General features: G+C 41.5%; 1 protein-coding gene across 1 annotated transcript in view; it reads left to right on the top strand.

Moving 5' to 3' along the window:
- The first annotated feature begins 14,493 nt into the window (after positions 1-14,493).
- The window catches only part of LOC109521172 (acid-sensing ion channel 1-like), a 29,744-nt gene continuing 26,240 nt past the window's right edge, over positions 14,494-17,997 (top strand). The window contains exon 1 of the mRNA XM_019878833.1: positions 14,494-15,475. Coding sequence (XP_019734392.1) covers positions 14,870-15,475 — 606 coding nt within the window. The 5' untranslated portion in view covers positions 14,494-14,869. The remainder of the gene's footprint in view (positions 15,476-17,997) is intronic.

Genomic DNA, 17,997 nt, shown 5'->3' with positions numbered 1-17,997 from the left:
CTCTTACATGTAATCATGATAACTTGTAACCTGATAACACGATAAACTGTCCACCATAGTAACCGTTGTCCCTGAAAGTGTTTAAAAATAAATGTGCTCTTTTTTTTCCTGAGCGAATCAGGTTTTTGAGAAACTGGCATTTTTTGTTTGACCTCAAAGTTTGCGCAATAGATTGCCATGTGTTGTAATTTCTAGCTATGGGATTTTAAAAAACAAAATCCACCTGTTACTGAATCTAACCACTAATTTTGTGACTGTGCTCTGAACTCACTTTATTTGTAATCAAATCAATTTTCCCCATTGAAAATGAAATCAAATGCCATCAGTCCATTTCAGCCAACAAAAACACCACGTGTTTTAGTTTGATGTTTTTAAGAAGAAAAATCAAATGAATATATTTATAACGGAAGAAAATAGACTGTTTCGAAATAAACTGCTTATATAGTATAAAAATGAAAGTTTTCTCTCTCTCTCTCTCTCTCTCTCTCTCTCTCTCTCCTATTCTCTCTTCTGCTGTCCCATCCCACACACACACACACATGCACACGTACGCGCACACACACACACACACACACACACACACACACACACACACACACACACACACACACACACACACACACACGCATTCACGCACTCCAGTTTGCTATTTACCACTCGGTTGGTTCGGTTAGTGTCTTCTCCATGCTCCTTGCAAGTGTTTTCATTTTGCATTCATGTGTTTGACTGTTTCTTACGTGTGATAAACAGCTATGGCGCCTGCCGCTTTTCTTTGTTTTTTTGTTTTTTTTCTCTCCCTTTTGGTAGTGTGAAGTAGTAGTATCTGAAGTCCACTCGAAATTCAAATGTTGACTCACAACCCAAAGTAAAAAAATAGACGAAACAAGGGCACCTTACTCCTAAAGGTCATAAGTTGAGTAACTCCTAAGTCAAGGTACCACTGTACTGTATTTCCATACAAGCAATTAAAGGCTCAATTGTCCATAATATGTCCTTTAAATAATTCATGGTGTGCTCGAGGAAACTCCAGCAAGTGTTAAGCTTGGGGGTAAATAATCTCATATCACAAGACAAAATAAAGCAAAATGTATGTTCTGCCGAAACGAACAATCAGTCCCAAAATGTCCAAAACAAGATACGAAATGTTGAGATGCCATATGGTTCAACAAATCTCTGCTGGCATGTCGCGTCATGCATTATGAAGCAAACATATGCTTGTTGTCACGACCGCTCCTGTTAATAATTCAGTATTATTGTTTTCATATGTAAATATCTTCAGCGTGATAACAGCCATTAGAGCAGATGTTTGAGTACTCAGTGTATGACATTCAAAGACACCCGAGTCATTTAGCAAGGAAAGGTTATTGTTCGCACCACCCTCCCTTCGTATTGTGTGATAAAATCACGTCAGCAGAATTTGAGCGGAACTTAATCGTCCTGCTGCAGAGGCAAGAGACAGGTTGCATTTGGAGGGTTTCATTGAAAGGGCTCATTGACTTGAATGATGAAAGCTGAGGACACCGATGAGCACAACTTCTTTGCGCAGCAGCCCAGAGGGACAAAGGCAAAGGCTGTATTGTAATCAGCTGTTTCAACCTGCACAAAAACATCAAAAGGTGGACCAAAATATAGTCGCTGCTACCACACCAGAACTCCAAAACTGCACATCGGAGCAAAAGCAGGCAAATTTGGATCCATTCGGTGACCTTGGCTTTTCACATCCACCGGCACAAAGGGCGAATTTCAGCTAAATGTCAGAAACTGGAGACGGCCTAAGTATAGAGGGGGACTGATTAAAGATTCATGCAGCCGCCTGAATTGCTCCTCCTCGGGCCTGCTGATCTCGCTGCGGGAAGCTTCCTCTCGCAGGGGGCGGAGATGCGATGGAACGATTATATGATGACGCGTGCACGTCAGCAGCACAGTAGTGAGACAATCAGCATCCAACAATTAAGAGCCCCGTTTGGAATCTGCTTGTACATGCGTCATGCAAATGCATGATCTTTCATTGCAGCGTTCTAAGGTTATTTTTCAACACCATCTGTTCGTTGGTTGGGGGGGAAAATAGTATGAACTGTATTATCATAAAAGTGTGGTTCAACGATATTTTAGTCACTTTTGTTAACATAGTGAAAAGTTTACTTTCGTGCCGGTGTTGGTCTCTGTGCTAGCTTTTTTAAATGCTGTATTGCTGCTGTTTAAGTTAAAAGATGGGTACCAATTCAAGTAGAATTGCTGGGCCGTGGCGGAGGTCTGCACTCAACTATGAATTCTTCTTGTTTTCTCCTTTTGTGTTTGTCGCTGTGCCCCAATTGTAGCCAATGAGACATGACAGCGACAACAGAAGCAGATGTTCTGGCTAATGTGTGGATATTAATAAGCTGGTCCTGCAGTTATATTTATTCACCCTCAAGCTATTTATCTGAAATCATTTTCCTTTGGAATAAAATACTCAAATCAGGATGCCTTTTCCCAAAAAAATAGCAAAAGGCGAACTGTTCCGAGGAGATGTTTGGCTCCTAAGTTGTTTATTTTTGTGATGTGTATAGAACTTGTTATCACTGTTTCCTGTCAAACAAGCATAACAAAAGGTTAACGAATGTGTAACATGGAAAAAAGACTCAAATTAAGTACTAATCACCCTTTGTAGATGCCTAACAGACACGTAATGTGGAGGCAACAAGAAGACGTGCAAAGTGACACCGTTTCCTTGTAGTGGATTGTGTATGTTGTGTTTTGTAAATTGCGTGTATTTACATTAGCTTATACTTTTAGGCTGAGCAATTCATTGAATTTCAGTTGTGATTTCCATTTTGGCATCTTGAAAACATTCTAATCGAAGAAAAATTATGAATGTGCAGAACGGCCTGTTATATTTGCAAGGAATCAATAATAAAGTGTTCAACGTGCAGGGATGAATGGCCATGAGTCTATGGTGGTAGTTTTAAATAGTTGAGTTTTAGAAATTGATGCTAAGTTTTGAAAGCAACAATAATTTTATTCATCATGATTTCAGTATCAGTCAAAATAATTGTGATTGTCATTTTTTTCCATCTTGTGATTTCCATTTTGGCATCTTGAAAACATTCTAATCGAAGAAAAATTATGAATGTGCAGAACGGCCTGTTATATTTGCAAGGAATCAATAATAAAGTGTTCAACGTGCAGGGATGAATGGCCATGAGTCTATGGTGGTAGTTTTAAATAGTTGAGTTTTAGAAATTGATGCTAAGGTTTGAAAGCAACAAATAAAAATTTTATTCATCATGATTTCAGTATCAATCAAAATAATTGTGATTGTCATTTTTTCCATAATCGCCCAGCCCTGATATACTTCCTAAATTAATTTCTGTAAGAAATTTCTATTTAATCCAACCATCCATTCATCCATTCATTTTCTACCACTTAGGGAGGTGTCCAGGAAGCATCCTAATCAGATTCATAGTAATCATAGACAGTGTTAATGGCGCACTGCTTCCCCCCTCCTGACGAGCACGGGAGTCCAATAACAAAACACCACTCGAGTTCTGATCGGGGGTGCCAATCCTCCCAACCACACCTTTCCAGGTCTTACCATCATTGCCCACATGAGCATTGAAGTCCCCAAGCAGAATGAGGGAGACCCGTGTCCGGGCAAGGGAAAACCCCTTCCTATGTTTCCGTTCATTATCGGAGTCGAAGAGCTGTGCTTTGTATTTTAATGATCCTAGGAGCTAAGTTGTCTGGGGCTTTATGCCACTGGTAGGGTCACCCATGGCAAACAGATCCTCGGTAAGGGACCAGCTCATCTATTCAACCGTGTTGCTTATTTTGCACCGAGAAGCCAAACCCCTTCATAGGTGATTTCATTTGCTGTTCCATTTTGTAGTTTCTGCTTTACATTTGCAAGACATTATTCATAACTCAACCACTCCAGGTTCTATTCAAGAAAGAATTAGAATATGTACCACAGCTTTGTTTTGTTTCATTTACGTTATTAATGTCCCGCCACCGCCTTGCTGTCGAGGCAGTGACGGTGAAGTGCGACGGTGATTGATTGCCTCATTAAAATGAAAACACAGCAGTGCCTCAACGCAAGCCACTTCTCTGGATCAGAGCTTGGCCACCACCGCATGAATCAAACGTGCACCTCCCACTTGCATTATGCTTGTCTTGTCATGTCAGTTGATTGCTACTTTTGACTATACGCACTGACTTTCTTCCCCAGCGAGGCATTGGTGCGTCTGTGCGTGTGAGGGTCTGGGTGTGAGCTGTGGTCGACAGCAGGTCCTGCCAGACTGTGCTCTGGAGTTAATCTGTTTTGCTGTTATTGTTTTAAGGTTTCTTTCTTTTTTCAGACAATGGTCTTTTTTTAGTGAAGAGAAAACTCGTACCCAGTACCTCTGCCCTCACAGGGCAGAGGTACTGGGTTCAATTCCAGGCAATCCTCCCTGTGTGGAGTTTGCATGTTCTCTCCGGGCCTGCTTGGGTTTTCTCCGGGTACTCCGGTTTCCTCCCACATTCCAAAAACATGCACGGCAGGCTGATTGAGCACTCAAAATTGTCCTTAGGTGTGGGTGTGAGCATGGATGGTTGTTCGTCTCTGTGTGCCCTGCGATTGACTGGCAACCAGTTCAGGGTGTCCCCCACCTACTGCCCGAAGACAGCTTGGATAGGCTCCAGCACTCCCGCGACCCTTGCGAGGAATAAGCGGATCAGAAAATGGATGAATGGAAAACTCGTACCTAGCTCACAGTTTCACTGTTCCGTAGGTGTTCTCTACACGTGACTGTCGATTTCCTGTCCCATGCACGAGGGCATTGGAGTTAGTATACTGTAAAAAAACAAAAAAACAAAACATATGCAAACAATCATAAACTGCAAATTTCTGCGACACAGTGGTGAACACAGTATTTGCTGATTACCCTGATGCCAGAAGCATCACGTTGTCATTATTCTATGCTTCTCTTCTTTAACTGACCAAAATGTTATGGACTGTTCAAGATTTTTTTTTATTTTTTTTTTATGAGCTCCATGTTGAAGTGTTTAATGTTCTGCACATTTAGAATCATTAAGAGGCGCACTTTGATTGGTGATGCATATTTTGTTGTGGCATTAGCAATAGTTTTGCCTTTGTTTTCCTTCGGGATACAGCATGTCCGCTTTATTTCCTGGAGTCAGAGTGTCAATTTTTGTGTAGCAAGTGTGACTTACAAACCAGCAAGGTTTTTGTGTGGAAAAAAGTGCTGGGATAGACTCCAGCACAACCTGCCTCGACCCTGTTCAGGATAAGCAGTGTTGAAAATGGTTGGGTGGTTGTTGGTTGGAAATTTTTGTGTCAGTCTTGGTTGCTCTGAGTCCTTCTCTGCCCTATTGTCGTATGGTAATCCACAGGATTCCGTTTTGGTTCCCCTGCTGTTTTCACTGTATTCACTGCCCCAGAGTAGCACCTTCTTTCAACTCCTCTTTAGAACATGTTTTAAAACACATTTTTAATCTATAGTTTTTGACTCAGCATTGAGTTTGACTGTTTTATGGGGTTTACTGTTTTTATTTTCTCAATTTGTTTTCACTGTCTTTGTTATTGTAGGACACATTTTTACTCCATGTGCAGCACTTTGTATGCAGCGATGGTTGCCTTTAACGTGCTCTATAAATCAAGTTAAGTTGAGAACGAGCTTTTTCATGAGAGATTTTCTCGTCTTTTCAATATGATCAAAAGACAATATAGAAAACAAAGATGAAGCAGGAAAAAAAATTTTAACGTAAGGACTGAATAAGAGAGCTTGGATGAAAGTAAATAAAAGGAAAGAGGAAGAAGGGCCAAGGTTGGACATAAATTGAGCTGGGACTGGGACTGCGCTCGGGTCTGACACCATCATTGTGAGTCAGCCGGCTTTGGAGACGAGCCAGGGGTGTGACACACAACTTGAGGCATGAGTGAGGCGTGTGTTCCAGAAACGTATTATGCCCATGCTGCATGGAGCGTGAAGTAGAAGGAACCAAGCATCCCTCAGCAGTTTAAACAATAAATTTTAAAAAATGCCCTCGATGATGAGCCACAAAGCAAATCTGTTTGTTGCATTGGTGTATAGTAGTAGCCAGGGTTTTTGTAAGGAGGATCAATACAGCTGAGGAGGACTAATTCATAGTGGGCGCAGCCTTTTTTGCCGACTGAGCAGATGAGGAAGCCATTAAGGAGTGTCGCTTGATAGAAGCTATTATGTTAATGAACTTGTCACACAAAATATGGATGTGTCCAAAACCAACAAAGCTAAATGCCCGCTGGCATAGCATCCAAAACAAAATCATCTGTTTTTCTAATAAGCCACATTTTTATCAAGGTATGACTCACCTTTCATATCTCATGTGCTTGACAGCTCAAATTATGTTTTTTGTTTTCCCACAAATGGCTTTTGTGCTCTATTTCCTGCTCTTTTTAAGTCAATAAAAGTGATGACTTGCACATAAGTATTAAATTGCTGTTTTGATTCATGTAAAATGAGACTTCCCTCTGCTTCGAGTGTCCCCATGTACAGGAACTCAGCACGATGCATCGTAGTTGTGGCTTTGTTGGTCATTAAAAATGTCATACTTTTTAGATGCTGAGCCTTGCAGATGTTTCATCACCTGACTTGAAGTCTTGTGTTTACCTAAAGCTCGGTTACGAGTCTTTAATGATATCCTCCAGGCAAATGACACTGGAGACTATGTTTGTCTTGTTTTGTTGGATCGAACTGGAGCGTTCGATACGATGGACCGCGGTATTCTGCTGGCTCGTTTGCAGCATCAGGTGGGCATTAGTGATAACGCTCTAGAGTGTTTTGGATACTACAGTCATACCTCAGTTTTCGACCATAATCCGTTCCAGAAGGCTGTTCGAAATCCGATTTGTTCGAAAACCGAAACCACGCTCTTTTTTAAAAAAAAAAAAAATCCTTATTGAACACGTCTGCTCACAATGGAACGCTACATGAGGAAGCGTCACTTCCTCGTCTACCCAATAAAGCGTCACTTCCTCGTGTAAGGAAGGCGAGAGGAGTCAAGTGGCACATTCAAGTGCGCTCAGTTTGGTCGAGAACTGATTTTCGGTTGTAATCCGAGGCATAAAAAACTCGAAATTTTTGGTCGAAAACTGATTTGCCGATTTGCTCTGCCTCTCTGCCGTATGGTGTTCCACAGGGTTCTATTGTGGGGCCCGTGCTGTTTTCACTGTATTTGCTGACCTTAGGTTCTATCCTAAGAACACATGGTATTATTCCCTCCACTGCTACTATGCGGATGGCAGTCGGATTTATGCCTCGCTGAGCATAAAGCACCTTTGTTCTGTTAAGAGGAATCGAAGCATGGATGCCTCTGAATTAAATTTCACTGAAAAGAAAACAGAAGTTATGAAGATGTTTCATTATTATTATTATCATTGTTATTATTATTATTAACAATACTGTAATTTCCCAGTGTCCCTCTTTACTGAGCAAGTCAAGGTTTAAAACCTCAAAAATCTCCATGGTGTCTCCAGATCCTTTTGAGTTGACAAGTCTGTTTTTTCCAAGTTTAACACCTTAACTCATTCACTCCCAAAGACGTTTTTAAACGTCTTTTCAGACTTGATCCAGAATTGGCTGGTACTGAATGAGTTAAGTGCAGGACACTTTAAAAATGCCACTAAATCAATAAATCCATTGTATTGATAAATATACATTTGGAAATCATCATCAAGTCAATGATTCATTTTGTTAGTGTGGGCTGAGGAAGTTTTATAAGTTCGCATTGACATATTTCATCCTACATTCAGTGTTGAGCTCTTTACATCCACTTCTTCAATTTGATGGAAGTGGCCTTAATCAGGTCTTTAAAAGTCTTCACTTTGGTCGAACCCTGCAGATGCCCTGTTCTTGCTGTGAGGCAGATTGGCTAATCCCATGCACCACTGGATGTTTAAAACACACACGCGCACACACTCACGTGCACGCACGCACGCACGCACGCGCACACACACACACACACACACACACACACACACACACACACACACTACTTTGCTTCGTTTCAGCACAACTGGGCACCTGGATAACACATGCTGAGCAAACAAGATGCACCCCTACATTGAATGTGGATCAAAATGAGAATATTCTTGCAAATGAAAGTGCCAGAGCAGGATTTTTCTTTTGGGGGTGGGGGGGCCGGTGGTGGACGGGAGAGGGCAGTGAGCGACTTAATCAAACTGCAGGCTGCCAACTGAAAGCCTGAGTGACATCACGCTTTACCTGCAATGCAATCTGAGAAGTTTTGGGCAGGTAGTGGCAAGAACATGTTTTGTCTCATTGATACCAACTTATGCCCCATCTGTCAGGAGACTCTGTACTGTCTCATATGCTTGCAGATATTCTGCCCTGAGTCCTCCCTTGTGCAGCGAATTTATTTAATGTCCTGTCGCAGCACCCTGCTACTATTTGTCACTTTTAATCAATTAAAAGCGACAAATTCATGCTGGTCTTCCTGGCAGTGATGGCGGTGCATACTAAGTGGCTGGGTTGCTTTCCCAGACCCTTTAGAGGCAGACCACAAGATGTCTCCCTTTCCTTAACAAGGCGGCCATCCACCAGAATGACAGCACATATTGTTTGTTGAAGCTGTCTCCTCACAATAATTTGACAAGGGAAGCCAAGTTTCTCAATGTCAGCTGTGAAATACTCACTCCTCGCCGCTACAGGTAGAAATAACAAAGTCCAAAGTCCATAACACATTCTGTGAGTATTTCCAATACATCCGGCGCTTGTCCTCATAAAAGGAAGGGGAGAGCTGGAGCCTCTCCCATCTGGCACATACATCGAGAATGATTCATACCGACATTCACACCGATGGACAATATAGAATTTTAATTAACTCAATTCCACATCAAGATCAATTTTTACAAGGGTGCAAAAAAAGACCTAAAAGAATATTCAGATTTCCAAATTGACAGTACCGTAGATTTATTCAACAGGGATCCTACAGTACCAACAGTTAGCTGTAATCAGCTGGAGCTCACCCGTGACCCTGATGAGGTTAACTGTTCAAGAAAACAAATGGATGGATTGTTCCAAAATCCAAACTATTGACATCATAGGCCCTTCATTAACTATGCAATCTTTTAAGTCACATTTCAACACTATCAGCTGTCTTAAGCACAAGTTTCTTAATAAACATTACAATGCTCTTTTTGCACCATGATGTCACTGTTGTGCACGCATCCCGTTTTACTGTCAGAAATAATGTAGTGAGACATCTGTTACGTTCTGGAACAATCCGGATAGGAGTAGATCCCACAAACGTAGACAAAGATAATAGTGTATGATAAAAATATGTTTAATAACAAAAACAACGCAGGACTGACAACGCAGGACGCTGGTAAAAAAGAACCAGGAAAATGTGGAACAAACCAAAAGGCGCTTGGAAAAGGCAAGGAATGAGAACATGTAAATTACTTGTCAACAAAAAGGGCAAGAGAATCTAAAGCACGAGAATACAAAACTGAGACTACACAGTATTGAAAAAATACTTACAAGAGAAACACAATGAAATACGTGGCAAAACTATGATGCAAAAATCGAGAAAGTCTAGAAAATTGAAGCACTTGGAACCAGGGTCGTGAACAAGAGTGAATAATCCGACAACCATTTGTTGGAGTGGCATGGCTTTTAAAGCAGCCGGTAATGAGGTATGATTACAGACACATGCCGCTCATGACGGAAAGCCCTCCTATGCCACCTACTGGAGAGAAACTGAATCATGACAACATCCATGTAATGGGATAGATCGACTGTGAGCTGGTTTACTAATTCCTCACAGGTCTGAGATTTTTTTGGAGGGGGGGGTTAATTTGTCCACATATCACTTGAAAGTGGATAGCAGGATGTAAGGTAAAACAATGAAACGTAGCACACACGCACACACACACACAAACACACACACACACACTACCTTTTCATCACACTCTCTTGCTTGCGGCTAGTACAAGAGGCTATTTTAGCAGTTTACATCTCCCCTCAGCGCTCCTTTGTGTGCATCAGCATAAACAGATGGTCACACAATATCCAAATCAAAGTCCTTCATTGATAAATACTTGCTACGACCAAAAGTCAAAAACAAGAGGTACAAAATGTACGAAAGCAAAACACTATGAACTTAATATTTTTGCCATTTAATTTTTCTCAAATGATGTTACACTTCTTTTACTACCACATTTATTTGTTCACAACTTGTTATTACAAACTTTGCTTGATCGTGATGATCAAAAAGGCTTGCTAATTATTGACCATTTACTTAATATTTTTGCTATTTATTTATTGCTGCTATGTTGAAATGATGTTAGACTTCTTTTAATGCCACGTTTGTTCATAACTTATTAAGTTGTTCATAAGTTTGGCAGTGATGATCAAAAACACTTGCTAATTCGTTAGCAGCGTGGTGTCTGATGATAGTAAATGGCGGCTTCAGCCTTCCATCTCAGCCCTGGTGTTTCTGATGTGTATTTAATTGCCGCCACTGTCTCATTTGGTGTCGTGCATTCTCACTGGGCCTTGAAGGACCTCATCTCGTTATTCCTTTAAAGCCCTGCTCCTCCTTTTAATGAGACCTCTGGGGCTCAACTGGGCTTTGACAAGAAGGGGTGGAAAGGGCTTGACAAGCTCACAGATCACTGAGTCTGGGCAAAAAAAAAAAAAAAAAAAAAAAGTCACATAGGAATTGACTGCTCGTTTAAGAGTAAAAAAAAAAAAAAAGGATATCTGAAGACTGAGACAAAAATAGAACAGCAAAAATAACGCAAGTGGCAGAAATAAGATCTGGCTGGAGAATATGATGCTGGCGGTCATTATTTAACTGTGGTGCATTTACTTTGATGGCTTTCATGATCTGACAGCTAAAGTTGCTTTGACTGCCCTGAGTGGTCACAAATCAGTGAGCAGATGATCAGGTCCACCATGCAAATCTTGAAAAGAAAAAATAAACTTTAGAGATAGCTTAAGAAAAAAAAAAGACAACCCGCAAGCTCATAATCGACTATAAAGATAAACATCTGTCGGATCTTTGCTTCATGTTTTCGCGAGAGCTTAGTCTGGACCTTGGAGGACTTGGGGGTCAGAAAAAGCAATTTACCACCCCACACTGACTAATGATCATTTAATGTGGTTCAATAACAAAGCCTCACTGTCATGTAACACCTTTGAAAGGCTATAGTCACCCAAAAGATTCACACAGATGTTCGAAAAGCACCAAAAAGACAGATTAAAGCGAGGTAAAGACATATATAGTGATTGCTTTCATTCCAATCAATTTTCAAAATATAAGACACCCCACACGTGGCGAGAAAAGAATCGGCAAGTGTGTGCTTACTGCTCTTAAAGTGCGTGGTTTGCTGCAAATTACCAAGACAGCATGCCACACAGTGAACCAGATACAATCTCTCCACCGACAATCTAGTAATACCAGGGCTGACATGTGTGAGGCAGCGTGGTGCCACAGAGTATTTAGACTTCCGGAAAATACAAAGAAGAAGAGTATTTTTCGACGGACAAAATGGAGAAGCTAGCCAAACTGTTAGCTTAGCGTTCTATTCCGTGGCTCGGCGGAATTCCGGTTGACCACATACGGAAGGATTTGCGGTCATAAATACAGCATAGGTTTAATATTTACGTTGTCACCACCTCTAGAACCAATTTTCAAACGCTCCACACCACTGGATACTTGCTGGTATTTGCTTTGATCGGAAGAAAGTAAAAATGCTCAAATTCAGCCAATACGGTGTACAGTATTCAGTTGGGTGTCAATTACTCACGGATCTTCGCTATTCGTGATATTTTCATTATACTTAATTTGAATTTCTATTTGACCTTTGTTTTTATATTCAATTCATTTTAATTGGTTTTTAGAGCAAGTTTATTTGTTTTTATTTTATTTTTGAAAATGCTTCATTGTAGTTTGGTTCTTTACATTATAATTAGTTTTAGTGTTTTTAATACAGTGTATGGAATATTTATCGAGTGCAAGATCACAAAGTATTGTCCAAAAACGAAATTCTCAAAAAATAACCGTCCTTGTTCTGTAACTCCGGATGTACAGCAATACCAAAAATAAATACATTTCAAATGAATCCCAAAAGCCTTCATACTTTGTATGATACTAATTGCCAACTATGAACACGACAGTTTTTCATTCAGCATTTTAGTTTTTAATTGCATTTCGTTAATGAAAAGATTTTTGTTATTTCACTCCTGTTCGTCAACTATAATAACCTTGGTCCCGACCAACACTGTATGTGTGTAGCCTGCTTCACATGAAAACACAACAATGCTTTCAATGCAGCACATCACAGAAGCATGAGGAAATGCAGACTGGATAAGAACCGCAAAAGACATGATTACCAGCGTTTTACATTGGTCGTGTAAAATTTGATGCAAGCAACAACTCATAATAATGACTTTTGGATCAAACTGCTGACAAGGGACAATTTTGAGAGCCAACCTTCTTGTATCACACAAAGCAATCAAGCAAAGGTCTAGTGTGTCATTTTTATGGGGCCCACAAGGATAAAAGAAATCAATGCACTGGGTCACCAAGTGGAGGGACTGAGCTGGAAGTGTAATGAGGTTGTGTGTTAAGTAATTCACCCGTATCTTGTTCGTTAAGATAAAAAAAGAGTATATCACTTTCTTTATTTCCCTTTAGTTGGTTTCAGAGCACACCACCAATCATGATGGTAAATAAGTCGAAAGTAAGGTAAAAAAAATAAATAAAGCATCTTTCCCGTCAGTCCCATGGCTAGTGTCATTCAAAGAGAAAGTGTTGAGTCACCTGATTGTTTACTAATAAGATTGCCTGTTCATGTGCTTTGTTACAGCTGCAATGGCTGTGAAAGCGCTATATAAATAAACCTGCATTGTATTGTGTTGTATTGTATTCCTTTAGTGTAGCTCCATCTAGTGGATGCATGATGCAACCACAGCCACTTTTGTAGCTTCTATTCTATGCGCCTTATAATGCGGTTCATTCATTCATTCATTGAAGGTGCGCCTTATACTCCGAAGTGCCTTGTAGTGCAAAAAATACAGTAAGTCATCGATTTAGGAGAGGGTGGCACCATGTCAAATTTCGCCAAGGTGCGACATTGGCTTAGGTCGGCCACAGAAGCATGAGGAAATGCAGACTGGATAAGAACCCCAAAAGACATGATTACCAGCGCTTTACATTGGCCGCGTAAAATTTGATGCAAGCAACAACTCATAATAATGACTTTTGGATCAAACTGCTGACAAGGGACAATTTTGAGAGCCAACCTTCTTGTATCACACAAAGCAATCAAGCAAAGGTCTAGTGTGTCATTTTTATGGGGCCCACAAGGATAAAAGAAATCAATGCACTGGGTCACCAAGTGGAGGGACTGAGCTGGAAGTGTAATGAGGTTGTGTGTTAAGTAATTCACCCGTATCTTGTTCGTTAAGATAAAAAAAGAGTATATCACTTTCTTTATTTCCCTTTAGTTGGTTTCAGAGCACACCACCAATCATGATGGTAAATAAGTCGAAAGTAAGATAAAAAAAATAAATAAAGCATCTTTCCCGTCAGTCCCATGGCTAGTGTCATTCAAAGAGAAAGTGTTGAGTCACCTGATTGTTTACTAATAAGATTGCCTGTTCATGTGCTTTGTTACAGCTGCAATGGCTGTGAAAGCGCTATATAAATAAACCTGCATTGTATTGTGTTGTATTGTATTCCTTTAGTGTAGCTCCATCTAGTGGATGCATGATGCAACCACAGCCACTTTTGTAGCTTCTATTCTATGCGCCTTATAATGCGGTTCATTCATTCATTCATTGAAGGTGCGCCTTATACTCCGAAGTGCCTTGTAGTGCAAAAAATACAGTAAGTCATCGATTTAGGAGAGGGTGGCACCATGTCAAATTTCGCCAAGGTGCGACATTGGCTTAGGTCGGCCGGCCCGGTGCTAAATAAATGAAATTTACTTCCTGCAGAAATATCTGAAAAGGAAGTCTTGATTCTTTTCATAAATATTTCTTTGGATTGTCCTTTAGAAATGGTATCACCACTTTAAATAGTGCCACCGCAGTCTGCGATTCTGTTTTATTGTCTAAGATGAAATGAAATTCAAGTTTCCACCCTTCTAAAATGCTGCTATCCACTTAAAAACAGTATGCGTATTGTAAATCCTGGCTACATCTGCACGCAACAGGATGTACTCGCAAAAGCAAATCTTGTGTTGCTTCACTTTTCCTAAATTATATGGGCCGATTGATCAAACAATAAGATGCTGTTATTCAATATCATGGACCATAAATTTTGCCACACAGTTTCATTAGCGCGACTTTTTGTTCCCCCAGTGTACATTACAAATCTACTTCATCACCGGTTTGGCGGGGGAGGGGGGGCGGTTGTGGGGGACCCTTTTCATCTGCTGGCTCCACCTCACGATAGAGCGAGCGACTCCGTGTGGGACGCAACAAGCTTTCTTTTCCTTTTGACGGACTGCAAGTCAACAGACTTGAAAAAAATTCTGGTGCTGGAAGAAAAAAAGGGAGGAGCATAAAAAGAGAGAAAAGCGTCCAAATCTGCAATCTTACACTGGAGAACGGAGCGGCAAGAATCAAGCTTTTCCGAGATTTTTGTGTGACATTCATCCATGGATGGATCGCTGATATTGGGCATTTTTCAGCATTGGACGTATTCAGCTCGTTCTTTCAATACATTTTCTTCTCCCGAAGGAATCACACTGATTCTGTCTGGCAATAGAATTGGAAGCCTGAGCAACGCGCACAAAAGGTTCCTGTCATCGCTGCTGGGAATTTTCATTTGAGAAGTCACAGTGGAGTAGTGCTCGGGAAAACAAGCGGCAATGGCGATCACATGTGAGTCGCTCTCCTTGCAAACCGACGACCGAGAGCTACAGAAGGCAAGTGAACAATCGTGGAAAGACATGACTGTGAATTTCGTCACGAGGACCAAAGTCCACGGTTTGAAGTTTATGTTCTCGCCACACAAATCCAAGGTGCAGCGGGGGGCCTGGGTGCTGGCCTTCCTGGTCAGCGTGGCCCTCCTCCTCACCTGGTCCAGGAACAGAGTCCTCTACCTTATGTCCTACCCGGCTGTGACAAAGATCTACATGGTGTGGGCTCACAACATGTCCTTCCCAGCCGTCACCTTTTGTAACAAGAACGTGTTCCGCGCATCCAGTCTGACCAGGGATGACTTGTACCACAGCGGCTACTGGATGGACCTCATGTACGCCAACCACACGGTGGTGGAGAGGAGCTTAGCCATCCTGAAGGAGAGCCACAAGCAGGGTCTGCTGAGCCTGCTGGACTTCAGCGGCTACAGCCGGCCGCTCCGTTACCGCGTCAACACCACCGAGATGATGGCTCGCCTCGGACACCAGCTGGAGGACATGCTGCTGGGGTGCAGGTTTCGTGGTGAGATCTGCACCACCAAGAACTTCAGCACTGTATGTAAAAGGAAGGTGTCTGTCAGATATGCGTCTGAGTGCGTTGCAAACTGGGTTCTCCAAATTTAGAGGGGCTTGGTACCCTTCCAGGGGAAAAACTAGATGCCAATTGTTTTACCAGAAAAGCCATACAAATTTAAAAGTTGCCTATTAGAGGGCCAACAAATGCAAATCCATCCATCCATTTTCTGATCCGCTTTATCCTCACGAGTCGTGGGGCATGCTGGAGCCCATCCCAGCTGTCTTCGGGCAGTAGGCGTGAACCGGTTGCCAGCCAATCGCAGGGCACAGAGAGAGGAACAACCATTCGCGCTCACATTTACGCCTAGGGACAATTTTGAGTGTTCAATCAGCCTGTCATGCATGTGTTTGGAATGTGGGAGGAAAACGGAGTACCCGGAGAAAACCACACGTGCACATTTTTGACCAAAAAAAAAAGTCATATCCTCACACAGTATCAAAGTCAAAGTTTTAAGTCACGAATTTGCCTATTTGCCTTTTTTTCTTGAATGACCTCGCTCCCCAAAAACAGGTAAATAGTCTTGTAAATGCACATCTATTACTGTTGAAAAATTCTGAAATGATCCCTTGCCCGCTAAGAATCAATTTTATTCATGCAGGGATGACACATGGTATGTCACAATCATATCAGAATTTTAATTGGCCCAAAACTAAGATGAAAAGAATTGTTTCATGTTTGATAAAAAATAAAAGATCTAAAAACAACTCAGCAAATTGATTTGCAGCAGGCAATTTGCTTGCTTTTGTTGTGCTCACTAGCATTATTGTCATAAATATCAAAAATGTATTGTTCCAACTTGACTTACTGTTTAGCCCACTCAAAAATACTAAGTTGTGTTTTTTTACACTGTAGTTGATGATAACCGTTTGAACTCCTGTTTCTGTGCCGTTTTTGTATTTAGCGAAATGCTGCCAGTGTGGATGTATGTCGTTTTCTTTTTATTCTTTTTGAATCCATAAAAAAGCAAAACCATCGGCACGATGCTTTACTGGTTTCATTCCAACATATTTTATTCCTTTTGGTTGTACGTTCCATTTTTAGATGTGGGCTGTGCTTTTTCTGTGTTGTATAGTCCTGGAGGGCTGACTGCATAAAATATCTTTGCAAAACAATGGTTGGACAATGCCGTGGTTTGAAATCAATTTCATGTCTTCATCGATGACAACAGTGACTTCGGTGCATTTTATTTTGGTCCTTCAGAGTTTCAAATAAAGTTTGCTTTGCCAGCAATGTTAGATGATTTGAAACGAGATTTGTTCATTATTCAGCCATCCAAGCGCAGTCCTAATTAATCTTTTAGCTTCTCTAATTAAACATCTGCGGCATTGTGGAAGGTAAAAAGACGTGTGGGGTTGATTGACAGCCGCGGGTGGCATTTGTAATGCAGATGCTATTTCATACTTGAGCTCCACTCGAGAGCTCACATTCTAATGTCACGAAAAAATATTCAAAATGCAGATAGATAATGCCCCAAAGTCACACCCATCTTGAAAATCATGTGAGTCTTACACTGGCTTGATATATAAAGCGAATGTTACTTTTCTGACCAAACAACGATTTTGCCAAGACATGTTGTCACACTGATTTGCATTTAGCGTGCTATATCATTAGCGTGCCGCTTCTTGCTCCCTGGTGGCCAACCCGTGGCTCACGAGCCGCATGCAGCTCTTGGGCTGGTTCAATGCGGCTCACATGACATGCGTCGAAAACGCCTCCGCGGTGGCGCTGACATTCAAACAACGGCGCTATGTACAGTAGAATTTACGATGTCAGCCTATCATCAATTCTGTTACTTGATTGACATACAGGGCAGCCAGTCAAAGGGGGGTGGGGGGGTTTGTGTGTTTCGATTTCGTCATCTCGCTCATCTCGGCGTGCTTGCGTGTGTGCGTACATATGCGCATGTGTGCGTGGTTGGGCGTGCGTGTACAGTATATGCTTGCACGTGCGCGATCGGGTCAATCGCGGCAGGTTTCTCGCGTCAAAAGTCGATCTTCGGTCAAATATGTCGCAAGCTGACCCAAGTAAGTAACCACTGCAGCTCGCATACAGACAGTGCCCTGTTTCGAGTGGCAACAACGGAATACAAACCAGATTTGAAGTGGATTATTCAAGAGAAGGAATGCCAAAAGTCCCTGCACTAAGACACTAAACAACATGCATAGTAAGAGAAAAACGTGATTATCTTTTTATTTGTGGACTTGGGTGAACTGAGAGTTTGTGTGTGTGAGACAGTGCACACAATAGTCATTGTTGAAAATGACCGGCCTGTGGTCTTCGTACTGCAGGAGTTAATTTTTGTCATTATCATGTTGGTGTTCAATTCTTTTACTGGATTGACATACAGGCCAGCCAGTCAAATGACAACTGAATCACCGCGCATGCGCAAACAACGGCGCTAAGCGCTAAGTGCTAAGCTAGTCAGCGAATAACCTCTGATTTTAAGGCAGCAGACTGGTCCCAAGTCAACCGCGAGGATTGGGAGGAGGAAATGAGGGGG

Source organism: Hippocampus comes, unplaced genomic scaffold (genome assembly GCF_001891065.2).
Source record: "Hippocampus comes isolate QL1 unplaced genomic scaffold, H_comes_QL1_v1.1 scaffold85, whole genome shotgun sequence".
Classification (NCBI taxonomy): Eukaryota; Metazoa; Chordata; class Actinopteri; order Syngnathiformes; family Syngnathidae; genus Hippocampus; species Hippocampus comes.
The sequence above is the reverse complement of the archived record's forward strand: the minus strand, read 5'-3'. Positions and strand labels throughout refer to the sequence as shown.